General features: G+C 44.4%; 1 protein-coding gene and 1 long non-coding RNA gene across 2 annotated transcripts in view; one reads left to right on the forward strand and one right to left on the reverse strand.

Moving 5' to 3' along the window:
- Positions 1-27,444, forward strand: part of LOC139035131 (uncharacterized) — a 132,471-nt gene that overhangs the window by 66,971 nt on the left and 38,056 nt on the right. The window lies entirely within an intron of this gene.
- LOC139035003 (hornerin-like) lies at positions 20,471-25,249 on the reverse strand. Its single transcript, XM_070467104.1, has 2 exons — positions 24,992-25,249; positions 20,471-24,734 (listed from the first exon to the last, which is right to left on the reverse strand). Exons 1-2 carry the CDS (start codon positions 25,247-25,249, stop codon positions 21,423-21,425), a joined length of 3,570 nt encoding a protein of 1,189 aa, XP_070323205.1. The 3' UTR covers positions 20,471-21,422.

Below are 27,444 nucleotides of genomic sequence, written 5' to 3' on the forward strand. Positions count from 1 at the left end.
TCAGAAAAGTGACCAGTTCAGTCCTTCAGTTATTTCTGACTATTTGCGACCCATGGACGGCAGCATACCTGCCCTCCCTGTCCATCTCCAACTCCCGAGTTTACTCAAACTCATGTCCATTGAGTCAGTGATGCCATCCAACTTTCTATTCCTCTGTCATCCCTTTGTCCTCCCGCCCTCAATCTTTCCCAGCATCAGGGTCTTTTCAAATGAGTCAATTCTTTGCATCAGGTGGCCAAAGTATTGGAGTTTCAGCTTCAGCATTAGTCCTTCCAATGAATATTCAGGACTGATTTCCTTTAGGATGGACTGATTTGATCTCTTTGCTGTCAGTTCAGTTCAGTTCAGGTGCTCAGTCATGTCCGACTCTTTGTGACCCCATGAACCGCAGCACGCCAGGCCTCCCTGTCTATCACCAACTCCCGGAGTCTACCCAAACCCATGTCCATTGAGTTGGTGATGCCATCCAACCATCTCATCCTCTGTCATCCCCTTCTCCTCCTGCCCTCAATCTTCCCCAGCATCAGGGTCTTTTCAAATAAGTCAGCACTTCACATCAGGTGGCCAAAGTATTGGAGTTTCAGCTTCAAAATCAGTCCTACCAATCAGATCTCCTTTAGGACTGGAGATCTGATGGACTGGTTGGAACTCCTGGCAGTCCAAGGGACTCTCAAGAGTCTTCTCCAACTCCACAGTTCAAAAGCATCAATTCTTCAGTGCTCAGCTTTCTTTATAGTCCAACTCTCACATCCATACGTGACAACTGGAAAAACCATAGCTTTGACTAGATGGACCTTTGTGGCAAAGTAACGTCTCTGCTTTTTAATATGCTGTCTAGGTTGGTCATGGCTTTTCTTCCAAGGAGCAAACATTTTTTAATTTCATGGCTGCAGTCACCATCAGCAGTGATTTGGAACCCAAGGTAATAAAGTCTGTCACTGTTTCCACTGTTTTCCCATCTATTTCCCATGAGATGATGGGACCAGATGCCATGATCTTAGTTTTCTGAATGTTGAGTTTTAAGCCAGCTTTTTCACTCTCCTCTTTCAATTTCATCAAGAGGCTTTTTAGTTCTTCTTCACTTTCTGCCATAAGGGTGGTATCATCTGCATATCTGAGGTTATTGATATTTCTCCTGGCAGTCCTGATTCCAGCTTGTGCTTCATACAGCCCAGTGTTTCTCAGAATGTACTCTGCATACAAGTTAAATAAACAGTGTGACAATATACAGCCTTGATGTACTCCTTTCCTGATTTGGAACCAGTGTGTTGTTCTGTGTCCAGTTCTAACTGTTGCTTCCTAACCTGCATACAGATTTCTCAGGAGGCAGGTCAGATGGTCTGATGTTCCCATCTCTTTAAGAATTTTCCACAGTTTTTTGTGATCCACACAGTCAAAGGCTTTGGTATAGTCAATAAAGCAGAAGTAGACATTTTTCTGGAACTCTCTTGCTTTTTGATGATCCAACAGATGTTGCCAATTTGATCTCTGGTTCCTCTGCCTTTTCTAAGTCCAGCTTGAACATCTGGAAGTTCATGGTTCATGAACTGTTGAAGCTTGGCTTGGAGAATTTTGAGCATTACTTTGCTAGCGTGTGAGATGAGTGCAATTGTGTGGTAGTTTGAGCATTCTTTGGAATTGCCTTTCTTTGGGATTGGAATGAAAACTGACCTTTTCCAGTCCTGTGGCCACTGCTGAATTTTCCAGATTTGCTGGCATATTGAGTGCAGCACTTTCACAGCATCATCTTTTAGGATTTGAAATAGCTCAGCTGGAATTCCATCACCTCCACTAGCTTTGTTCATAGTGATGCTTTCTAAGGCCCACTTGACTTTGCATTCCAGAATGTCTGGCTCTAACTGAGTGATCACACCATCGTGATGATCTGGGTTGTGAAGATCTTTTTTGTACAGTTCTTCTGTGTCTTCTTGCCACCTCTTCTTAATATCTTCTGCTTCTGTTAGGTCCATACCATTTCTAATCTTTATCGTGCCCATCTTTGCATGAAAATTTCCCTTGGTATCTCTGATTTTATTGAAGAGATCTCTAGTCTTTCCCATTCTATTGTTTTCTTCTATTTCTTTGCACTGATCACTGAGGAAGGCTTTCTTATCTCTCCTTGCTATTCTTTGGAGTTCTGCATTCAAATGGGTATATCTTTCCTTTTCTCCTTTGCCTTTCGCTTCTCTTCTTTTCACAGTTATTCAGAAAAGTGTATTTGGTACCTAAAACCATCTTGCATCCTCTTTTGGGGAAACAGTGTTAGCAGAGCTGCAATTAAGGAACCAGCCTGTCGCCCCGCCTGACCACCAGGGAGTGCACTTTCCATCTATCCAGGAAGCCCCAGGCCTTTATTCTACCCTGGGGTGCCTACCAGGCCCGGAGCTGTGCCCCTTGCCTGGAGAGTCTGCCACGGAGCGCTGTCACCATGAGAGGCCCAGCCCCGAACCCTGGGGCGCCAAAGCCCTCTCCATTTGGAGGGGCTGCTGGGTCCCATAGAGGAGGTAAGGCTGGGACTCAGTCGCACCACCCTCCCAGACGTGGAGGATCCTTGAAGCCTTTCTCTTCGAGTAAGTTGTGGGGAGCTGAGGTGCCCAGATAGCCAGGTGGCCTCTTGGGTAGACCCTCGGCTGCTCGACTGTGTGTTTGGAAACTGCGAGATGGCTTGCTTTAGGCATCTGCCCTTAGAACACCGGTCCGTGGGGTGTCTGCTTGTCAAATGGGAAATTAGCGAAAATTACTTCCGGGAAGAGGGGTTGCATTTCCGGAAAGAGGGGGCAGGGCCCAGCTGACTCAGCTGGGAGACTGTTAGGAGCTTCAGAGGCCTGGATACCTGGCTCACATAGCCTTTTGGGGAGCGTTCTCCTTCTTCTGAGGTGACCAGAATGAACCAGGAGGTCTTGGGATCCTGAGACAGGACTGAGCTTGTGCCTGGCTTAAGGGAGAGATTGATGGCCTGTCACACTTTATGCAGGCACACTTTGGCCTCCTGAAGCACAGCATGCACACCTTGTCTTGATTTTTTAAAATCAGTGCATTCGTGCTTCAGTCGTATCCAACTCTTTGCGACCCTGTGGACTGTAGCCTGCCAGACTCCTTTGTTCATGGGATTCTCCAGGCAAGAATACTGGAGTGGGTTGCCATATCTTCCTCCAGGGGATCTTCCTGACCCAGGGATCCAACCGTGTCTCTTATGTCTTCTGCATTGGCAGATGGATTCTTTACCTCTATGGCTACCCGAGAAGCCCCTTTTAAGTCAGTGTTCAAATGATTTCATTGCTTTACATAATGGAATACAATTATTTTAAAAGGAAATTTTCTTATAAAGTTGTGGTAATGGTATGTGTGTCAATGGATGGATTTACAAGATTAAACAAAGTACATGAAAGTTCTTTAAACAGTGCCTGACATGTAAGATCTCAGTACTTGATTACTTAGTGTGATTATCCTAAGTGGAAAGGAGTTCTGGGAAACACTGGGGTATGTGGTCCTTCAGTTCAGTTCAATTCAGTTGCTCAGTCCTGTCTGACTCTTTGCTACCCCATGGACTGCAGCACGCCAGGCCTCCCTGTCCATCACCAATTCCGGAGTTTAGTGACACTCATGTCCTGTTGAGTTGGTGATGCCATCCAACCATCTCATCCTCTGTCATCCCCTTCTCCTCCCGCCTTCAATCTTTCCCAGCATCAGGGTCTTTTCAAATGAGTCAGTTCTTCACATCAGGTGGCCAAAGTACTGGAGTTTCAGCTTCAGCATCAGTCCTTCCAGTGAATATTCAGCACTGATTTCCTTTAGGGTGGACTGGTTGGATCTCCTCGCTGAGACGGTTTTAGCTCTCGTTTCCAAAAACTTTTGGAAGCTCCTGATTTGCGGTCTACCTTTCTTTTCCCTTTTACATGTGTAGCCAAGAGTGTCCTCACTGGCCAAAGGGAGAAGTTCCCTGCAACTCTACTGCTAAGTCACTTCAGTCATGTCCGACTCTGTGCGACCCCATCCCTGGGATTCTCCAGGCAAGAACACTGGAGTGGGTTGCCATTTCCTTCTCCAACGCATAAAAGTGAAAAGTGAAAGTCGCTCAGTCATGTCTGACTCTTCGCGACCCCGTGGTCTGCAGCCTACCAGGCTCCTCCATCCATGGGATTTTCCAGGCAAGAGTACTGGAGTGGGGTGCCATTGCTACCCACTGGAAATTCCTGTCAGGTTAATTGCAGAGGTAACTACTAAATAGAGTTGCCAGCAGGTGGCCCCAGAGTACCGTGGTCGTGTTTGTCTCTTTGGATCCCATCAAGAGGGTATTAGGGCTTCCCTTGTGGCTTAGTGGTAGAGAATCCACCTTCCTGTGCAGGAGAGGTGAGTTTGATCCCTGGGTTGAGAAGATCCCCTGGAGAAGGAAATGGCAACCTATTCCAGTATTCTTGCTTGGGAAATCCCATGGAGAGAGGAGCCTGGAGGACTTAGTCCATGGGGTAGCAAGCAGTCAGACATGACTTAGTGACTAAACAATAACAAGCAGGTGTTCATTTAGGGATGCTTGAGAATGTGGACAAAGAGATTTGTGATTGTTTTTTTCTCTTTCACAAGATTTTGACCTTTATTTGATTCATTCATATAGTCATTCTTCAGATATTATTTTGGATGCCTACAGTGTCAGACTTTATTTTTTTGGGGCTCCAAAATCACTGCAGATGATTATTGCAACCATGAAATTAAAAGATGCTTACTCCTTGGAAGGAAAGTTTTGACCAACCTAGATAGCATATTAAAAAGCAGAGACATTACTTTGCCAACAAAGGTCCGTCTAGTCAAGGATATGGTTTTTCCAGTGGTCATGTATGGATGTGAGAGTTGGACTGTGAAGAAAGCTGAGTCCCGAAGAATTGATGCTTTTGAACTGTGGTGTTGGAGAAGACTCTTGAGAGTCCCTTGGACTGCAAGGAGATCCAACCAGTCCATCCTAAAGGAGATGAGTCCAGGGTGTTCATTGGAAGGACTGATGCTGAAGCTGAAACTCCAATACTTTGGCTATCTCATGCGAAGAGTTGACTCATTGGAAAAGACCCTGATGCTGGCAGGGATTTGGGGCAGGAGGAGAAGGGGATGACAGAGGATGAGATGGTTGGATGGCATCACCGATGTGATGGACATGAGTTTGAGTCAACTCTGGGAGTTGGTGATGGACAGGGAGGCCTGGCATGCTGTGATTCATGGGGTCGCAAAAAGTTGGACACAACTGAGTGACTGAACTGAACTGAATTGAACTCTGTTCCAGATGCCATTCAGAAAGTTGATATCAATGAACTAAAACAAAGATCCTTGCTGTAATGGAGGTCCCATTCTAGCAGGTAGCAACAAAGATAGTAGATAAATTAGGTAGTGTGTTAGAAGTGTTATTGGCTTTTCTGATGGCTCAGTGGGTAAAGAATCCACCTGTAATGCAGGAGACACAGGAGATGCATTTTCGATCCCTGGGTCAGGAAGATCCCCTGGAGAAGAAAATAGCAACCCGCTCCAGTATTCTTGCCTGAAGAATCCCATGGACAGAGGAACCTGGCAGGCTACAGTCCAAAAGGTTGCAAAGAGTTGGACATGACTGAGCACACACAGAGGTGTTATGGAAAAGAAAAGTATAAACCACAGTCTGTGGGAGTGAAGTTGTTGGGATAGGCTGGCTGTAGTATTGAATATGATAGCTAGGTCGGGCTCATTAGGGAGACAGGATGTGAGCAAGATTCAAAAGAAATGAAGTTAGCCAAGCAGAGATCTGGGTGAAGAGTATTTTTATTTGTAACAGTTACATTTACTCTGATTGAGGCTAGAGAAGTGAAATGACATGTCTGAGGTTTTATAGGAGGTTGCTGGCAAAGCTGGAATAATTTCCCCTCTTCATTTCTACCCCCATCTTCCTCACCACAGGAATTACCTCACACAGACATACCACTCTCTGTTTCCCAGGGTGATGGAGGCTTCTTGTAAATCTGCAGTAATACATAGCTTGTTTAAGTGATGGCTCACATTTGCTTGGCATATTTCCCCAATTGGCTAATACCAAACTCTCTGTGATCTTTCTTTTTTATGTAATGAATAATTATGTGCTTCTTGTTGTGGAGGATAGAACTGAGGCATGGTCCCAGCACCTAAGGGCCTAATAATCTATCCAAGAACATTTTGCTCTTCATTTTTTCTCTTTCATCTACTTTCCCCACAAAAATCCACTGATAATCTTTGTCTACAGCTTAACCTCAGAACTGAGTCAGATGATCAAACTTAGTCCCCCAGCCTTGGTGTCTAGGTTCCTGAACTCTCCCCCAGATCTTTTTTGTTGCCTCTTGATACATGGTGCCCCTGGGTATCCCCTGGTCAGAAGAGTGCACTCTCTCTAGCCTGTGTTGGACCACATCTATGAGACAAGGCTTATGCTTTATCCTCTACTCCTAGGCTTTAATTACATACCCCATCTGGGCTTTTATCCCTCCCCGCAACCCCCATCCCCCTGCCAGAACTGTCTCTCTGCCACTTTTATTCACATTTGTAGAAATCTCTTCGCTTGACTGGAGACCCTGTGTCTTCCTGTTTGGAAATGGTGCTTTGTGGGCACTGGTGTGTGGACTTGGGTGCTCTTCTTGGTGCCTTCCAGCTGCTTCTCTGAGCCTGAGTCAGCTCTCTCAGCCTCTGACCCTGAGAACTCTGGTCGTATACTGAATCCCCTTCCCTTCCTGCCCACAGGTGCTGTCAGGAGATTGTGACTGTCTTTGTTAAAGTCCTTGGTTATGTATGGTGCTTGTGAAACAGCAGTGAAACTCAGCCAACTTTGAGGTATTTAAGTGTTTGAGAACTAGTAGTGTAGAGGAGAGGGAGCTTGGTAAGCCTGCAGTAGATAAAAATGAGGAAGCTTGGTCTTGAAGGGTGTGTAGAATTAATAGGTGTAGGGAGAGAACAGAGTGGGTGAGCATGAGGTTTTGTGGGACAATGAGACATTAGCCTAATGGAATGCTGGAGAGGGTGTGTTTGGAAGTGGTGGTGTGAAGAGGTAGGTAGGTAGGGCTGGGCCAGAACAGGGCTGGAGCACAGGTCAAGAAGGTTGCATTACAGTGTCCTAAACTATTCTAAATAGGAATTTTCCTGGGAAGTTGACATTAAGTCATAAGAGGGGCATGTCATTAGGACCTATAAATCCACCTGCCTATCTTTGAGGATCTCAAATTTACAACATTTCCAAATGCTGCTTATAAAAAAGGCTCCCTGGGCTGTTTGGTCGTGGCTTCTTGTTTCTTACCCATTTGCTTGTTTCTTTCTCAGTCTTCTCTAGCGTATCCTGGAATGAATGCTGCCAGAATCTGGTTTCCTTTTGTGTCCCCAGAGTCCCCCACAATATCAGATACTCAATGCTGTGAAAATACTTGTTGACTGAGTGAATAAACTAAACATCTGTTTCTCCCAAGGATTGCACAGAATCAGACACTACTGAAGAGACTTAGCACATGTGCACACACGCACCCAAGCTTATCTGCCCTCTCAATGCTCAAATCTGTTACGGCTGATAGAATCTATCAGGCCTGCAAGGTTGGAAACTTGGAGTCAATCTTGGTGAAGACATGAGCACAGGACCTGGCTGCTCTTGGACTTGACATGGGGGCAGTAATCCCACTGAGACCTTGTTTTTTTACTCCATTATGACAAGATAACACTTATATACCCTGTTGCATTTTAGATGTGAAGGCTGAAAGCCTCAGACTTAAACACTGATAGGAGTAAAAACTCACTGGAAGGCAGGGCTGTGAATTGTAAATTACATATTTCTACAGGTAAACATCATGTTAGCTGTTGTGATTTCTTCCAAGGGGCAGAATCACACAGTGGTCAAGAGTATGGGCTCTGGAATCAGATTGCTTGGGCTCAAATCCTTGTGCTATCTACCAGCTGTGTGTCTTTGGGAAAGCTGTGTAACCTCCCTATGGCTTAGTTTTCTCCTGTGTGAAATATGGGTGAGAATAATACTTCCCTCACAGAGTTGCCATGATCCAGCTCTCAGAGCAGTGCTGGCACATATTAATACTCAGCAAGTTTTAACTATAATTATTCACTCTGGATATTTAATGGACCATTGAGACAAGCTTGTTTCTCTTTCCATTTTGGGCTGCTGCTCTGAGACAAGTGGCCTGGCCTCATTTAAAATGTGGCCACAGGTGTGGTGGGAAGAGATGTTTGAATTTGTCAAGTAAGGAGTGGGTTCCTGCAGGAGATGACAGTGGGCACAGAGGGAGGTCCCAGGTCCAGACGGGATTATTTCAGGTGGAATGTGCATATAATTCACTGACACAGTGAAGGAAGTGTTACTGCCTAGCTATGTACACACAGTGCTGCACAGAGATGGAAGGATCTCTGCTCTGTCCTGGTTTTGCTTTGTAGTGGGAGAAGGCAGCCCAGTCTGAAGACTGTGTTCGGCCTCATCACAGTCCTGCTCTACTTCCCCATCCTCTCCTTCCTCAAATGACTCTCCAGTTCAGTGAGTTTAGCTGGACACTTCACCCCAAGAGGGGTGGTGGTGTTGAGGTGGACCAGAGGGCTTGGTGCTTTTTCCAAACTGGTCAACCGTGAAACTTTACTTTTCACCACTGAGTCCTAGTTCCCCGCAGTATCAAGCATTTAATTCTCCTGCTACTTCCCATAGAAACAGAGAAAATATTATTTTGCACTGTCTAGTGGTTTTATTGTGCTGACTTTTAAGATACTTGGAAATGAAAGTTTGGGGTTTTTTTTAGGTACAGAAACATCTGTGGTCAGCCATATGTAGTATTAATGAGGTCTTTCCCAGCCTGCTGTGGGCTTCACACAGGTGTGCTCTGAGGGCTGCACAGTCCAGATTGAGGGACCCGAGGACAGAAATATCAGCATCCCTTTCTTCTGAATGCAGAAGGCAAGGTGCAGGTGTGAGATGTTCAAATTTGAAAGATGATGCTATTGCACGGAACCTTTATTTTTTCCTACTATGCAGAATAGAGAAAAGACTGCCTAAACAGAGATGGAGGGGAGTTAGAGAAAAATAAAGAGTAGGATACAGTTTGTGGGACTGTATTCTTTCTTTGCCCCAGAGTTAGTGTGAAAGATGGTGAATTTTTTTCTCTTTTCTTTTTTTTACAGAAAGGCATCATTGTATTTTCTGAATAAGACCTTGATCAGGGTAAGCAGTTCTTTGTGTAACACACTGTGTTCTGCCCAGAAATAAAGGAATCTCTTTAAATAAATACTTCCAATGTCAGTGCAGAGTCCTTTCTAATGTGGGCATCTTAGAGCTGAGGGGACACATGCCTCTTTTAGTGTTACCAAGATGACAGCAAACCTTATGGAAAAGTCCTTTCAGACTGTGGAGGACAAACATGGTCTGGCGTGTCTTGGGGTGAGTGAGGGGGCTGAGTTTCTTCCAGCCCCAAAGTGGCATCAAAGGACACCTGCAAGTTCCATCCAGTTATTCCTCTTCCTTTCCTGGATACTCGTCTGTCTTCCTCTTCACCATTCTGACCTTGTCACTTTTCTATTTTGAAAAAATTTAAGTCTTAGAATATGGTTTCACCTTGTCCATTTGGGTCCATTTAGACTCAACCTCAAGTCTCTTCATATGTGACCCCTCTCTCCATTCATGCTTTGACACTTTCCTAGACCTGTTTCCAGAGCCAGAACCACTTCCTAAACTGGAGTCATCTCTTTGTTGACAATATTCTGAAATACCTCTATTTGCTCCCTCCTGTCATTTCACTCTTTCAGTGCCAACTTGATTTCCCAGGACTGAGTATTTTACTGCCTGTGGCAGGTAGGTAGGACCACAGCTAGACTTTGGTATCTTTGTGTGAGTTAGAAAGGCTTCCTCTTTGCATGGATCTAGTCCTCTGGACACATCACCTGGCAAATAGGGGGTCCCTGGGGAAAAGAAAAAAGTACTCAGGTGGACATAGTTTTTTGCTAAGGATACATGGGTTGTTAAGTGGACATGGATTGGATTTCTTGGACTTGCTTCCTGTGGGTACTTCTGAACAGTGGACAGATTTTACAGTTGTAGGTGGTGCCTTGTGTTAAGAAGAAAAACTTCAGAATCATACCACTTGGGTTCAAATGCTAGCTCTGGTGACCATAGCCAATTACTTAATTGCTGTGCCTCGCTGTCCTCATCAGTAAATTGGGTATATGGGATTATCTCTCATGGGGTAATTGAAAGGGTTAGATTCCATAATCACACTTTTGAAAGTATGGGCCTCAGTCATGTTATAATGCATTATGAGTATTGTCAGCATTGGGTAAGCATCTCAAAGAGGTGCAAATCTGATCATCCCAATTGCTCCCGGAGTGGGCAGAAGAGAAGGGTTGGATTAAGGGTGCATCAAGATCAGCTCCTCCTGCTAAGCTTGATGACTCCTCATCTAGACAGGGCTTCCACCTCCACTGAGAGATGTCACAGATAATGACTGTGATGGGCTGAGCTTGTTTTCTTCTCACTTCCTTCTCCTGCCTGTCCTCTCCCTCATGTCCTCAATGTACATATTCCTTCAATCAGCAATCTGATATAATATCTACAACTGCATATTGCTTATTATTTGCTTTCCTGTCACTGTTAATTCTGTATTTTGCTTGTCTCATTTTCTTTACTTCTGTTCCCAAGAAAGGTCCCCATATCCTCAATTCTTCCTTTGGAAACCCCCTGCAACCCCATGTTCTGTGAGACATCTGGTTTTCTGTGATGCTGTTTCTCTTTGCTCTGTGGAGTGGAGCCTGCTGCTCCCAGAGAAGGCAGTGTGGGCTGGTGGATTGAGAATGAGTTTTGTGGTCAGTCACAGCTGACCTACACATCTTGGCTGAGCTGTGTGTCCCTGGACTCACAGTTCACTTCTGAAAACCGCAGTTAGCGCACTGAAAAGCTTAAGGATCTCTGCTCCAAAGAGTTGTGAGGTTAAAAAGCAATAAGTGACCCAGCATTGATACATCAGTCCTAGTATATTCCATACTGTTACTTTACCTTTACCTGAAAAGCTTCTGCTGCTGCTTGGAAGGCCTGTCTTTACAACAGTAATGGAATTAGGGGGAAATTTGATTGCAAAATTATCCCTGCCTTCACAGGCACACAGTTTGGGTCCAGGAGAGGTCCTGTCCATATTTCCCATTCCTGAAACCCTCTCTAGGGATCATTCAGTGTCTGGGACCCTTCACTTGTCCTTCCACCTGCCCTGCCAATTCCATACCTGCCACTAACTTCACTTTATTGTCTATGCTTCCTCTGCCAGGTTGTTGTGTGTTGGTGAATATCATGTACTGTGGTGCATTCGCTGTTCTCTACACATTTGTGATTTTCCATCTTATTTAAGTTCTGAATCCTACCTGACAATCTCGTTCCTCATTCCTAGTTCATGCCCTTCCCAAAGCTCTCAGTGCTTCACACCTTTCTCACTCGTTTCAAACTTCCTTCCCTCCCTTCCCATACTCCTTTTAGCAGATTATTTCACATCCTTTTTTCTTTTTTTTTTTTTTTTTTTTAAATTTTCAATAAAATGAGCATTTACTGAACAATCTGTCAAACTGCTGGCTCTCTCTTCCCTACATTTCTATTTTTTGAGAAGTGTGTAACTTCACAGGCCTGGATGGCCCTCCGCTTTCTCCAGGTCCTGAATGCCTGCGGCCTGAATTTTCACAGCAGGTTTTTCAAGGCGTGTGGGAAACTTAAAAAGGTCAAACTTGAACTTCAGATCAAATGACATCAACTCCATACTCAAACACTGTTTTCATAGGGATTCTCAGTCAGCGGGGTTTTCTTTTCATTCCAAAGGACATCAAACACTACGAACAAGCTCTAAAAGGCATCGCTGGAGGCAGGGCCACGGGGTGAATCTGCTGAAAACGCTCAGGTTGGCCCCTCTGGTGTCGCGGGAGGAGAAGGCGAGGTCCAGGCTGGGCTGTGAGAGGGGGCACTCCTTCGCCAAGGAGCTCTGATTCATATCCTTCAGCAAGTCCTTCAACGCGTTCCTCACGGTGGTGTGCGACCACTGCTCGGGAGGCAGGTCTTCCAGTTTGGGGCAACTGTGTAACTGAATTTTCAATGTGACCACATGATACACGTCTTGAAGCATATCTGCTACTGTAGCATCGGGGGCATCTGTCACGTAAGACAGTGGGACCGGATTCCACTTCCCAACCTGGATCAGCCCTTTGGCCTGGGCAGCAGAACTATGTGAATAACCCAGAGACAGCAAGGCCATTTCTATCAGCTGGTTGAAAAGCATATCCTTCCTCACCAACACAAATTCTGCATGCTCCTCCTTACAATCGTATTCAATGGCATTTTCATAATGTTCCACCACGCAGAAAACCGGGAGCATGGTTCCTTTCCTCAGGGTGCTTTTCATCAGATGACCCGAGTGTTTCAAAGGCACTCCCTGCATTTTTGCACCTGTGCTCCCAAGCCTTCCTCGTCCTAGCGGGCTCCCGTTCTGTTCCAGGCGGGCAATCTTGGCTGGCGGGCCCTTCGCATCACTCACATTGTTAGACATTTCTGAATGTTCTTTCCCCTGAGTTGCCTCATTCAAATGATCCATACTCAGTCAGTCTCTGAAGATCACCTGCAACTTTCTTCCCGCAGCCTCGGGCCCCGCGCGGGGCATCTAGCGGGGGGCCGGGGGCGCCGGGGGCCGCAGGGCGCGCAGGAAGCCCCGGCAAGGCACTGGGGCGCCACTTTGGAGCCGGCCCTCGCGGACGAGCGCCCCGAGGACCCCCCCGCGGCCCATGGACGCGGGGCCGCGAGCGTCTGCGGAGCCTGGAGAGTGAGGCGGGGGGGGGGGGGGGGGGGGCCGGAGGGCGCCCCCGCCGCCTACCCGCCGCCCCCCGAAAGTCGCGGAGCCCTAGGTCAGCCGGAGTCCGAGGTAAACACCCGGGCCCACAATGGCCCCGGGGCGCGGGGGGCCCGGACGCCCCGCAAAACTGAGCAGGAGTTTCGGCGCGGGCGGGCTGGGGGCGCGGGGCGCCCCCCGAGCCGCCTGGGCCCCGCGCCGCCTAGAGCGCGGCGGAGGCGACGAGGCCGGCGGGCGCCGGGCGGCGCGGCGCCGAGTGCGCGCGCGGGCCGCTCCCCGCGCCCGGCCGCTCCGCTGCCCCCTGCGCCGCCGGCGCGGCCCCCATCAAACGCGGGGCGCGCTCCTCCCGGCCGCCGCCGCGCCCCGCTCGGCCCCGCGCGCCCCGCTCGGCCCCGCGCGCCCCGCCGCGCCGCCGCCGCTGCTGCCGCCGCCGCCGCTGTGGCTGCCGCTTCCCCGTCCTCGTCATCTTAACGCACGGCCCCCGCTCGCAGCCCCCGGGCCGCCCGCCGCCCGGCCCTTCCCCAGCGGGGCCGGCTGCGCCGCGTCCGGGCGGCCTCCTTTTTTTCTTAAGAGGGAGAAGTGCCTAAAAAAGCATTAGGGGTCCATTCTTGAGAACAATGTTTCTTTGAATAAATGACATGGAAGACATTTAAAGAAAAAAATGTCTTTGAGGTTACCAGGATTACAGTTGGTCATTTCTTGTGGGTAAAACAGCAATTTCCCCACATGATTAATTATCATACTTGTAGCTATCAGTATTATGAAAGTCAGGGAGAAATATTTTTACATTAGGGAGTCTGCAGTTTATAGGAAAGGGTTCAAGGCTTCATTGACTTGAAGAAACTAATTCTAGGTAGAATGTTGTTCCTTATTTTCAGGTTATCTCAGGGCATAAAGATTTTTTTCCCATCTGCAACAGTGGTATCTGATGTGTTTGGTCGTAATAGTGATGGACAAGGGGTCAGTTTTGTTTTCTCCATAGGGGCATGCGTGCTTGCTAAGTTGCTTCAGTTGTGTCCAGTTCTTTGCAACCCTATGGATTGTAGCCCGCCAGGCTCCTCTGTCCATGGATTCCCCAGGCAAGAATACTGGAGTGAGTTGTCAGGCTCTCCTCCAGAGGATCTTCCTGACTGAGGGGTGGAACTTGCATCTGTTTGTCTCCTGCATTGGCAGGCGGGTTCTTTACCTCTAGTGCCACCTGGGAAGCCCCTCCATAGGGACAACAGATGTGAATTCTCCTAACCTCCATTCTTCTCAAAGGAGTCCCCTGGATCCCAGATCATTTAAATGCAGACTGCTGGATCCTATCTTCTAGAAATTCTGACTCAGTGGGCCTAGCTAGGATAGAATCCAGGAATTGGCTTTTCGAATAAGTACCTCAAGTGATTATTCTCATCCTAGGAGCCTCTTTTAGTAACACTGAGGTAAGAATGTCGTCATTCATTTTTACCTCCTTTTAGCCTCAAGTGTATAGGGAAACCTACCCTTTTCTAAGGCTGATTTCGGTATATGTGCTCTTGTTTCCATTTCTGTCATTTCTTCCAGGTCCTTGAGCCAGCAATGAAACCCCTTTCTGGCATTGACTATCTCTTACTTTTCAGTCTCCTTCTGAAAATATGGCTTACAAATACCAATATTTTTTCAAATATTACAAATTATTAATATTTTCCACTCATTTAGCAAATTTTATTTGGTGTCTCCTAGGTTTTCAACACATACTTTAATTTCCTTCTTTGTAAAGGCTTCTTCTCTCTTCCTTGCCTACTCTTGTATTTCTCTTTCCTGTCCGGCTTCTTGAAAGAATCTTTCCTTTCCATACTGACTTGTAATAATGATAACAGCAACAACAAATAGTAACAAGGTGGCCTAACAGTAACACTTGGAGGGTGACTGTGGACAGGGCACTTTTCTAAGTGCTTTACATATGTTAACTATGTAGCAGATACTCTGTGTGTTCTTTAAAAAATGTATATATTTGTATGTATGTATATATATATACACACACACACACATACTTGTGTATATATGTATATATATTTCTGGACTGTTTATTCAGATATATTGACCTATTTGTTTACTCTTTTCCTAGTTCTCTCTGGTTTTATTTACTGTAACTTTATAAAATACATTTTATATTCATGCCTGTTACTGGAGTTCTCTTTTTTGGCTTCTGGAAGCAGCATTTTCTCCTTCTATCTTTATTCACCTTTATCAACATTCTTCACTGACTTTTCTTCTCTGTGTTCGTCACAGTCCACTTAAGTCTTTCCTAACTAGCATTTCTAGCCACAGTTCCCGATCCTTTTTGCCTGCCTGCTTCAGTCAAAGATGTCTACTCTTTGTTCCCTGAACACCCTACCTCTTTGATGTCTTTGTGCATGGAGTTTCGTTCTCTGCCTATGCAATCTGAGAGTATATTGTATGGCAGATTGTCACAGCTGTGTCTCAGAGTACCTGATGGTTTAATATCATCAACATCTGGAATGCTCTAAGAGTGGTAGACAAGGACCAAGGAGTAGCTGGGAGGGATCTCTCATACGTGGGATAGGGCATGCAGAGTTGGGGAGCCGGAGGACGCAGGAGGGGGTGATGGTGGCAGGGCTGAGGTGGGGGCTTCTGGGTATTGGGGGAGTTGACCTTGGGTCATTGTTTTTAAAGAGTGCTAGACTGTGGGAGGTTGTTTATAATAAGTCCTACCGAACCTTAAATGAGGCTTGCACTAGGGAGGACTAGGTCAGAAATGCCACCCTCTGGAATTGAAGCTAATGAGAGCCATTAATTGTGATGAGATAAATAAAATGTGAGGAGGTGAGTTATCTGCAACAGGGATCCTCCCTTAGGATTGTTCTCAGGTGTCTTGCTGATGAGCAAGGGTGTTTCCTGAAGGACATTAAGTATCTTTGCATGGAGGGTAGGAAAAGGAGAGTCAGAGGATGAGTACCCGTTGGTGTGTCTCCAGCAGTGTCTAGACCATGGGGCTGATCCAATCCTCGGTGTTTGACTGTAGTTGTTTAAAGAAAAATATTACTAGAGTGGACAACATATGGCAACAACACATGTGCTTTTGAGTCAGACTGGGTATAAATCTTGGCTCTACTAATATAGGCAGGTCACTTAACCTTTCAGAGTTTCAGTTTTTTCTTCAATAAAGTGAGTGTAGTTCCTCTAGTCATAGGGTTTCTGTGAGAGTGAAATTAAGCAACAAATAATATATTAGTAATATATGTAAAGCACATGATTTTGTATTCCCAGTTCATAAAATGTTAGTTTCATACTCTTTCCCTTTTAAGACAGATTATTAAAATCATCAGTTTACCGTATCATGGTAGGCCAGCTCTTTGAGAATCAAGCTTCTTTGCTGTAAAGCTCATTGAAGAATCTCTGCTATTTCTTAAATGAACCCAGCCAGTGGGAGGGAAGTTCCCAAGATAGACAACTGGTTCCTATTCTCAATGCATATCTATCTTGCATAAAAAAACTGGACCATTAAGACTTTGCTTTAGTATGAATCTGTCTCCCAGAAATTGATTACATATGAGTGCACAGAAAAACATTGACTTTATTTTCTGGATTGGGATGCAGACCCTGGATAAGTTACTGAGATTCTGTAAGATTCTACCCTCAAGAGTTAGTCTACCCCTTTCTCTTTTCTTTTTTTTTTGGTGAAATATTACAATTCTTAGATTTTGGAGTCATAATAAGGAGAAGAGGAATAGTATGAAAAATTTGACTTAGGTATACAATGAGGTATTTATTTGAAATTTTTTGCTTTATCTCAATTTTCTTTCTCCTGAACCCTGAAATTTAGAAGAGGTAAAGAATAAGGTTGAGATATTGCCTGGTAAAAGGGTCAGATTTGGTCCTCATCCTTGTCGACTTAGATGTGCACTGATGTTGGTGTCTCTAGTTACTTAGATTCAGGAAAGCTGTTTCTCTGTAACTAACCTAACCAGGTCTGAAACATTAAATTAGAATGCCAGATTATTAATTTCCAATCAGAAATGTGCTATCAGAAACACTGATTGTCTTTATTTTTTAAAATTATTATTTATTTATTTTTGACTGCACTGGGTCTTTGTTGCTGCTGAGGCTTTTCTCTAGTTGTAGAGAGTGAGGGCTCATCTCTAGTTGTGTTGTATGGGTTTCCCATTGTGGTGGCTTCTCATTGCGATGGCTTCTCTTGTTGCAGAACACGGGCTCTAGGCACACAGGCCTCAGTAGTTGTGGTACACTGGCTTAGTTGCCCCACGGTATGTGGGAGCTTCTCGGACCAGGGATCGAACCTGTGTCCTCTGCATTGGCAGATGGAGTCTTAACCACTGGACCACCAGAGAAGTCCCTAGGTGTCCTTTTAAATCTGATTAGTCAGTGCTTCCTCCTTTGGGGAAAATAACAGGAAGCCAGCATTTCAGAAGTCTCCCTGGTGAGTTTCAAGTCTGAAGCACACAGGTGGTTGTATGATTTGGATGGTGAATCTCATTAGGTGTTGATTCATTTATTTCAGCCATATGTCAGTGGAGTAGCTTGTCAGAACACTTTCTTCCTTGAATGGTCTTTGATGGCATGCTCACATTGATCTTTGTGTCCTTCTTTTTGTGCAATATTGAATAATTATGGCTTATAAATAAGTGTAGGGAATAATACAATAATACATATCAACTTGCTTAAGAAAACTTTTGGACTTGTTTTTTCTTTCAGTCCCATTTTCATCCCTCTCTCCAGAGGTAACTGCTGTTCTGAATCTGGTGTTTCATTCCCATAAAGACTTTTATATTTACCAAATATGTGTTAGCTACAAATAATAATTAAGTTAACACATATTTGACAAATAATAATGGACTTCCCTTATAGCTCAGTTGGGAAAGAATCTGCCTGCAATTCAGGAGCCCTGGGTTTGATTCCTTGGTCAGGAAGATCCCCTGGAGAAGGAAACGGCAACCCACTCCAGTATTCTTACCTGGAGAATCTCATGGACAGAGGAGCCTGGAGAGCTACAATCCATGGGTTGCAAGAGTCAGACACTACTTAACGACTAAACACCACCACAAATAATAATATAGATATTATGATGTGTATTGTAAGACTTTATAAAGGGTAACACACAGTATACAGATGTTTTACAGTTTTTTCATGTAATGTTTATATTTTGGGGACTTCTCCATATTGAGATACACAGATAGTCCCTGAATTACAGTGGTTTGGCTTATACTTTTTTCAGCTTTGTGATGGTTTGAAAATGATAAGCCTTCAGTGGAAACTGTTCTTTGAATTTTGAATTTAGATCTTTCCCTAGGCTAGTGCCATGTGGTACAATTCTCTCTAGGTGCTCGTCAGTGGCAGGGAGCCATAGCTTCTGGGCAGCTATGCAATCATGAGGGTAAACAACTGATAAACTTACAACCATTCTGTTTTTCTCTTTCAGTAAAATACTCAATAAATTACATGTAATGTACTATAATTTGTTATAAAATAGGCTTTGTTTTAGATGATTTTGCCCAGCTAAAGACTAATATAAGTGTTCTGAGCATATTTAAGGTAGGCTAGACTAATCTATGATGTTTGGTAGAATAGGTGTATTAAATGCATTTTCAGTGTAATATATTTAACCTTACAATGATTTTATTGGGATGTAGCTCCCATAATAAGTTGAGGAAGATTTGAATATACTTAGGAGCGGAAAACTTTTCCCTTCTTCCCTTCTAGTTTCTGTGGCTAGACTAATAATTAAGTTGATATAAGATAGATTAACTGGAGAAAAATAATTTTAATTTCATATATATGGGAGTTCCATAAAAATATGAGACTCAAAGGCAGTCAGGCAGTTGAGGCTTATATAACCATTCTGAGCAAAGGAAAGGAGGGTGTTGTGCTGTGCTGTGTTCAGTTGCTCAGTTGTGTCCAACGCTTTGCTACTCCATGGACTGTAGCCTGCCAGCCTCCTCAGTCCATGGAGTTCTCCAGGCAGGAATGCTGGAGTGGGTAGCTGTTCCGATCTCCAGGGGATCTTCCTGACCCATGAATTGAACCGGGGTCTTCTGCATTGCAGTGGATTCTTTACCAGTTGAACTACCAAGGAAGCCCAGAAACGAGGGTAGGGGACTTCAAAGGGAGGAAGACAATTCATAAGAAGATGAGAAGAGCAAATGTTTGGTTAACAAATGTTTTCCAGGCCATGTAGATAAGTCTTCCTGATGCAAAAAGTTATCTCTGCTAATAGCTTTGATTCTAGTATAGGCCTTGTGAAAAGTGAAAGTGTTAGTCATTCAGTTGTGTCTGACTCTTTGCAACCCCATGGACAGTAGCCCACCAGAGTCCTCTGTCCATAGAATTCTCCAGGTGAGAATACTGGAGTAGGTTGCCATTCCCTTCTCCAGGGGATCTTCCCAACCCAAGGATCGAACATGGCTCTCTTGTATTACGAAAGATTCTTCACCGTCTGAGCCACTCAAGAAGCCCCAATAGGCCCTGTACCTAAACTGTTTTAGACAGTTAAAGGGAGAGCCAAAAACAAACAAACCCCAGAAAAGGAGCTCTTCCCGAGTCAGCTAGGCCTTGATTACCTTCAGCTCAGAATAATCCATATGCCAATGTAGCATAATTTTTGGTGCTGTATTCTGTACTCCCTCCACCCCTTCCTCAGGTATATCTCATTAATTTTAACTGTTGTATAGAATTCTAGTGTATGGATATATCACAATTGATTTATCTATTCTTCTGTTAAACTTTTAAGTTATTTGCAACGTTTTTTGACTCTCGTGTCATCGCCAAATTTCTTCCTAAGTGGTTACCAATGTAGATCTTCATTGCTCAGTATCCTCTCCAATGTTCTATGCCAGAATAATTTTTTTGTAACATGATTGGTATGAAATGATATTTCATTATATCTTAATTTTATGTTTCTCTGAGCATTGTTTTAAAAATGCCACTTGGCTGTTAAAATTTCTATTTTGGTGAACTTTCTTTTTATAAGTTTTCCTGTTTTTCCCCATCATACAAAGAACCATCACCATACAAAGAACTTATAAATATCAAATCAGGGGAAGAACTGACTCATTTGAAAAGACCCTGATGCTGGGAAAGATTGAAGGCAGGAGGAGAAGGGGACAACAGAGGATGAACTGGTTGGATGGCATCACCGACTCAATGGACATGACTCTGAGTAAACTCTGGGAGTTGGCGATGGACAGGGAGGCTTGGCATGCTGCAGTCCATGGGGTCACAAAGAGTCAGACATGACTGAGTGACTGAACTGAATTGAAGAAATTGCCATACTATTTTTCAAAGTGAATATGTCATTTTACTTTTCACCAGTAATACCAGATCTTGGTATTGCCCACATTTTAAATTTTGGCCATTCTAGTGTTTGTGTGGTAGTATTTTATTATGTTTTAATTTGCATTTCTCTGATGACTAAGGACATTGAGCATAATTTCAGGTGCTTATTGTTCATTTTGTTTGGTAAGTGTCGAATCAGATCTTTTGTTCATTTTAAAACTGAGTTGTTTGTCTTGTTTTTGAATTAAAAAATATTTGTATATTCTGGGTTATTTGTGAAGGACAGGGTCTTGGACAATGACTATTTAAGTTAGTTTCTAGTATGCCACCTGTGTGTGAGAGTGAACTGAAGCAGAGATGAGACAAACCTCAGTATTTCATCATCATTATTTATTGTCAGTTTTAATACAGTCAGTTATTTGAATCCAGAGACTTGAAACAAATATGCTACAGTCAAACTAAGAAACTGTAAAGTAGTGGCTGACAGTATTTTGTTCCATTGCTGTATAAATGATATTTTCCTCTGAGGAAGGCCAGTGAACTACAGAGGTAGTTTGGAGCCATTGTGTTTTCATGCTCTTATTCTTCTAATTTTTTTTTTTAGCCTGGAGAAAATTCGTAGCAGTAGGGGTCAAAATCTTTCTTGCTGAAACCAAGTCAGAGCTAACATTTACTTCCTTCAATCCTTCATCCCTGCCCTTTAGGGAAAAAATGCTCTCACTCACAGGTTAGGGAGAAGCATCTGGGGCCAATTTTTAATGCCTCTTGTTAGTTTATTCATTAAAAATGCAGCTAAGAAAAGGAGCTTGGTGGTTTTGATAAGCAAAGATGTTATCAATGCTACATATTTGCTTTTAGGGTCTTTTCTGCCACCACCCATTGTGGAGCATACAGAAAATTATGGTCCATGTTGCTATAAGAGAAGCTTTGGCTCCAGAACTGGTAACACATTTATTATTTTTTGCTCTTTAGAGATGAAAGATTAGTTTTGGCATCATATGATGAGTAAGGAGCTATCAAAAAGACACCTCAACTAAACCCCAAGCTCCTTAAATGTTTTGCATTATTCTTCTGAATTCATTTTCATACATCATTTATTCAACTCTGTATTTCCTAGCAAAGTAGTCCCCATACCCTGCATTCTTTGGAAGGAACACAATAACAAGGAATTAAGTACAGTTACATGTTTAAAAGGAAAAGACAGAAATAGATATATCTACTTTTAGAAAGAAGTTTTGTAATGAATTGCTTGTATGTAAGTTTCATATTTTTTAAAATACTACTTGAGTTAGCTTCACTTCTATTTACTATTCATCACTTGAGTTAGCACCTCTGCTCTTGGACATACTCATAGAGTGGAGTGCTGCTTCGTAACTTGTAGAAACTTGAGTTTGTGTCTCTCCCTCCATAGTGACCTCCTTCTCTCTGGTAATATTTGCCACCTTGTCTATTATCCTCCTTGCATATTAACAATGTATTGCTACTGTTAGATCTAGATTCTCCATAGGACGGTGTAAACTGTCTAAAGCCACAACTTGAGGAGCTTTCCTCTTGTCTATAACTATCTCCTGGTTGCCCTTCATTACAGTTTGAATAGCTGTAGCCAGATTCCGTTTGACCCTGGCTGCATCCTTGGCTTTGTTGCCTACATGTTTCTGATTGTCCACAAATACTCTCATATCCATCAGACTTGCTACTTGTTGGGCTACAACTCCTACTTCTTTCTTTTTGACTGTACCTTGACCATTCCTGGCTGTTTCTTCTTGATTGATTGGGAGTTGAGCCTATTTGGGGTCTACTATACCCACCATGAGTTCCACTTGAACTTGACCTACATCTCCCTTGTAATTCATATTGCTCATAGCTAGAACACTGACCAGATCCAGAACCACATTGTCCAGAGCTAGATGAGTGACATGAGCCAGGCCCAGGTTGTTCAGAAGTAGAACACTGACCCAAGCCCGATCCATGTTGACTCTGGGTAGAACATTGACCTGAGCCAGATCTGTGTTGACTGTAGCTAGAAGACTGACTCCATCCAGACCCAAATTGTCTGCAGCTAGAGGACTGACTTGAGCCAGTGCCACACTGGACATGGCCAGAAGACTGTCCTAATCCAGACCTCTGTTGACTACAGTGAGAAGATTGACCTAATCCAGACCCACATTGGCCATAGCTAGAAGACTGACCTGATCCAGATATCTGTTGACCATAACTGGAAGACTGACCTGATCCAGATCCACCACAGCTTGATGATTGTCCTGAAGTAGACCCATGGTGTCTATATGTAGAAGACTGACCTAAGCCAGATTCATGTTGACCAAAGCCAGATGACTGTCTTGAGCTAGAACCATGCTGACCAAAACTAGAAGACTGACCTGAGGCAGATCCATGTCGTCTGCGGCCAGAATACTGACTTGAACCATATTGACTTGAGCCACGTTGACCATAGCTGGAAGACTGACCTAAGTTAGATCCCTGCTGGCCACAGCTTGATGACTGTCCTGAAGTAGAACCATGTTGCCCATAGCTAGAGGACTGACCTAAACCAGAGCCATGCTGACCAAAGCCAGATGACTCTCTTGAGCTAGAACCATGCTGACCAAAGCTAGAAGACTGACCTGAGCCAGATCCATGTTGGCTATGGCCAGAAGACTGACTTGAGCCAGATCTGTGTCTTCTGTGGCTATAAGATTGACCTGAGCCATATTGACTTGAACCATGTTGGCCATAGCTGGAGGACTGACCTAAGTTAGATCCCTGCTGGCCACAGCTTGATGACTGTCCTGAAGTAGAACCATGTTGCCCATAGCTAGAGGACTGACCTAAACCAGAGCCATGCTGACCAAAGCCAGATGACTCTCTAGAGCTAGAACCATGCTGACCAAAACTAGAAGACTGACCTGAGCCAGATCCATGTTGGCTGTGGCCAGAAGACTGACTTGAGCCAGATCTGTGTCTTCTGTGGCTATAAGATTGACCTGAGCCATATTGACTTGAACCATGTTGGCCATAGCTGGAGGACTGACCTAAGTTAGATCCCTGCTGGCCACAGCTTGATGACTGTCCTGAAGTAGAACCATGTTGCCCATAGCTAGAGGACTGACCTAAACCAGAGCCATGCTGACCAAAGCCAGATGACTCTCTAGAGCTAGAACCATGCTGACCAAAACTAGAAGACTGACCTGAGCCAGATCCATGTTGGCTGTGGCCAGAAGACTGACTTGAGCCAGATCTGTGTCTTCTGTGGCTATAAGATTGACCTGAGCCATATTGACTTGAACCATGTTGGCCATAGCTGGAGGACTGACCTAAGTTAGATCCCTGCTGGCCACAGCCTGATGACTGTCCTGAAGTAGAACCATGTTGCCCATAGCTAGAGGACTGACCTAAACCAGAGCCATGCTGACCAAAGCCAGATGACTCTCTTGAGCTAGAACCATGCTGACCAAAGCTAGAAGACTGACCTGAGCCATATCCATGTTGGCTGTGGCCAGAAGACTGACTTGAGCCAGATCTGTGTCTTCTGTGGCTATAAGATTGACCTGAGCCATATTGACTTGAACCATGTTGGCCATAGCTGGAGGACTGACCTAAGTTAGATCCCTGCTGGCCACAGCCTGATGACTGTCCTGAAGTAGAACCATGTTGCCCATAGCTAGAGGACTGACCTAAACCAGAGCCATGCTGACCAAAGCCAGATGACTCTCTTGAGCTAGAACCATGCTGACCAAAGCTAGAAGACTGACCTGAGCCAGATCCATGTTGGCTATGGCCAGAAGACTGACTTGAGCCAGACCTGTGTCGGCTGTGACCAGAATACTGACTGTACTGACTGGAGCTATATTGACTTGAGCCACATTGACCATGGTTGGAGGACTGACCTAAGTTAGATCCCTGCTGGCCACAGCCTGATGACTGTCCTGAAGTAAAACCATGTTGCCCAAAGCTAGAGGTTTGACCTAAGCCAGAGCCATGCTGACCAAAGCCAGATGACTCTCTTGAGCTAGAACCATGCTGACCAAAGCTAGAAGACTGACCTGAGCCAGATCCATGTTGACTGTGGCCAGAAGACTGACGTGAGCCAGATCTGTGTCTGCTGTGGCTATAAGACTGACTTGAGCCATATTGACTAGAGCCATGTTGCCCATAGGTAGAGGACTGACCTAAGTTAGATCCCTGCTGTCCACAGCTTGATGACTGTCCTGAAGTAGAACCGTGTTGCCCATAGGTAGAGGACTGACCTAAGCCAGATCCATGTTGACCAAAGCCAGATGACTCTCTAGAGCTAGAACCATGCTGACCAAAGCTAGAAGACTGACCTGAGCCAGATCCATGTTGGCTGTGGCCAGAAGACTGACTTGAGCCAGACCTGTGTTGACTGTGACCAGAATACTGGCTTGAGCCATGTTGACCATAGCTAGAGGAGTTAGATCCATGTTGGCCACAGCTTTGTGACTGTCCTGAGGTGGAACCATGTTGTTCATAGCTAGAGGATTGACCTAAGCCAGTTCTATGCTGATTAAATCCAGAAGACTCTCCTGAGCCAGACCTGTGTTGTCTAAAGCCAGAAGGCTGACCTGAACCAGTCCTTTGTTGGCCATAGCTAGATGTCTGACTTGATTCAGACCTATACTGGCCATGATTAAGAGATTGACTTGATCCAGAAATGTGTTGGCCACAGCTGGATGACTGACCTGACCCAGATCCATATTGACCACAGCTAGTAGAGTGACCTGAGCTAGGTCCATGTTGGCTACAGTTCGGTGACTGTCTTGAAGTAGAACTAGGCTGTTCATAGCTAGAGGATTGACCTATGCCAGTTCCGTGGTGACTAAAGCCAGAAGACTGACCTGAGCTAGATCTATGTTGTCCATAGCAAGAGGACTGACCTGATCCAGACCCATGTTGGATACTGCTAGACGGGTGTCCTGAGCCTGACCTGTGTTGGCCATAACTAGATACCTCACTTGAACTAGAAGTAGAACAGTTTCCTTGTTCTTCACAATTTCCTGATTGATATCCTTCATTTGATTCATGCCATCTCTCCTGAGAAGGCTGGCCTGAGCCATAGCCATGACCATAACCAGCAGGCTGATTTGAATTTGACCAGTGGCCTTGTCCTCCACAACTCCCTGAGATGAATCCATGATGCTCCTTACTAGGTGACTGGCTTGATTTTTTCTTATGTTGTCTATTACCCACAGATTCATTTGAGTCAGACCAATTTTGATCAGAACTGAAAGACTGATCCTCTGAGTGGCTCACATGCCCTTGTTCTCCATAAGTGCCTGACCAGTTTCTTGAGTTTGATCTTGTTCCATGGTTGCTTGAATGAGTATAACCAACTTCTTCACTTCTAGACCAAGCATGCTGATGAGAGCCATGCTTGTTTTTCTTGCTACCCTTGGAGTGGCCTGAAATTGACTCCCTCCTTCTTCCCCTAGAGCTTTGCCTGTCCCCAGAACTAGACAAGCCTCCTTGATGCCCAGTTATTCTGGAGCTGGACCTCGACCTGTGTCTAATGCTACCTCTCGAGCCTCTGGAATGGGAATCATTCTCTCCTTCACACCAACTTAAGTTACTGGAAGATGATTTTTGCCCTTCATCTTCTTCTGTTTCACTCTGTTCCTCTTGGTCCTGGTGACTGTGACCTCTTTGCTTTGACCCTGAAGCTTGGCAGTAATCTTTGCTGACGATTTTATTACAGGCCCGAGCCAGCTTGAATATCATCAGAAGATACTCAGTAAATTCTACTTTCTTGTTATGGTCTTGATCTAGATTTTGCATGATGATATCTACAGTGTCTGGATCATCTGGATTCTGTATAGGAACAAAGTACAAAAGGAAGCTCTGTGAGTGTGCAGCACACACTGAGCTAACCAATTGAAGGAAGACTGTAGAAATGTGAGTGCTTAGCTTAATTAAGTGGAGCTCAGTCTCATAGTCCTTTAGACTGGACTTCCCTATTCTGGGCAGAAAGAGAGAGAGTAATATGCAATGAAGACCTAGAAGGGGATGCAACTGGGTATGACAAGGAGCAGGGGATTATTTTTTAAGGAATGGGTCAAATGAATGTGATTAGCTAATTTATAAATAATAATAACCACTGGGGGTTCAAGGATGGTTAATGAGAGGAAGTGATGTCTTTTGATTGATAGGTTGGATTAGTCAAATAAAGAGGTGGGGAAAGGAGAGGGGAGAAAGGCTGTTGCAGACAGGGAACAATATGAACAGAGAGCTGGAGTTGAAAGGAAGCATGGCCCATACAAAGAACTGAGAGATTCGGGATTGCTAAATGTGGAGTCTCAATAGTCAAGAGATATGGCTGGAGAGATAAATCAGGACTAGATCATGCATTTTGAGCTGTGTTAAGGAAATTTGGGATTTTAGAGCTGGGAACTGTGAAGGATTTTGAGTTGAGTTGTGAAATGATTTGATTTGCATATAATGCTGAGCTTGGAAGTAGAAGGTGGTCTGAACCAAACGACTAGTAATAGTGATGAAGAGAAATGAGCTGTTGAGAGACTGTTGGTGAATTTTATGGGGGTTGGAGGGTGGAGGATCCTGCTGAGAGAGAAAGCCAAGAATGGCACCAGATTATGCCTTGGTTGAAGAGGAATAAGGAGTTTAGAGGGGAAGATGATGAGTTTTGCATCTGGTATCGAATTTAAGACCTCCATAGGAATCCAAATAAAACTATTCTGTACACAGCTTGATTTAATGAATTGAAGATCAAGAGCTAGATCTAAGTTTACGAATATTTACTCCTTAGCTAACATTAGAGGGTGGTAGTTACTTTATTTTATGATTTAGGAGTAACATGCTAATTTCCTGAACTCAGAAGCATTATTATGCCAGAATCTCAGAAATGGACAGTGGTCAGGATATCTGAAGAAAGGCAAAGAAAGGGAAGAAGATAAATTTCATCTATTTTAAAGTTTTTCTGAGAACCAACTCAGTTTCTTTCCAGAAGAATTATTCACACAGGACATTATTTAATCCATGGATTTCCCCCTATTGTTTAGTAGGATCACTTCCCTTGGACATGTTATGGAAAAATTATGAATCAACTTTTGATCTTACTGCAAGCCTGTGCTAAGTAGGAAAAGTCCTCTATGGGTTTGACATCTATGACAAAAAGGTAGGAAGGGGTGATGAAAAGAATTGCAGCTGTGTTCAGTCCTGACTTGGAGTTCTTACCTTCAGAATTTGACCAAACTCATTTTCCAAAAGTTCTTTCAGTTCTGCCTTGTTCAACATGTCACACTCCCCATCCTGGTTGGCATATTGGTAGAAAATATCGATGACAGTAACAATGCTTTGTAGAAGTTTTGACATCTTT

The sequence above is a fragment of the Odocoileus virginianus genome, chromosome 5, assembly GCF_023699985.2.
Source record: "Odocoileus virginianus isolate 20LAN1187 ecotype Illinois chromosome 5, Ovbor_1.2, whole genome shotgun sequence".
In the NCBI taxonomy this organism is placed as follows: domain Eukaryota; kingdom Metazoa; phylum Chordata; class Mammalia; order Artiodactyla; family Cervidae; genus Odocoileus; species Odocoileus virginianus.

Coding starts and splice junctions, on each gene's coding strand:
- LOC139035003 (XM_070467104.1), bottom strand. CDS start 25,249: ATGGATTCATCTCAGGGAGTTGTGGAGGACAAGGCCACTGGTCAAATT. Junction 24,735..24,991: donor CCAACATGGGTCTGGATCAG/GTCAGTCCTCTT, acceptor AATCATGGCCAG/TATAGGTCTGAATCAAGTCA.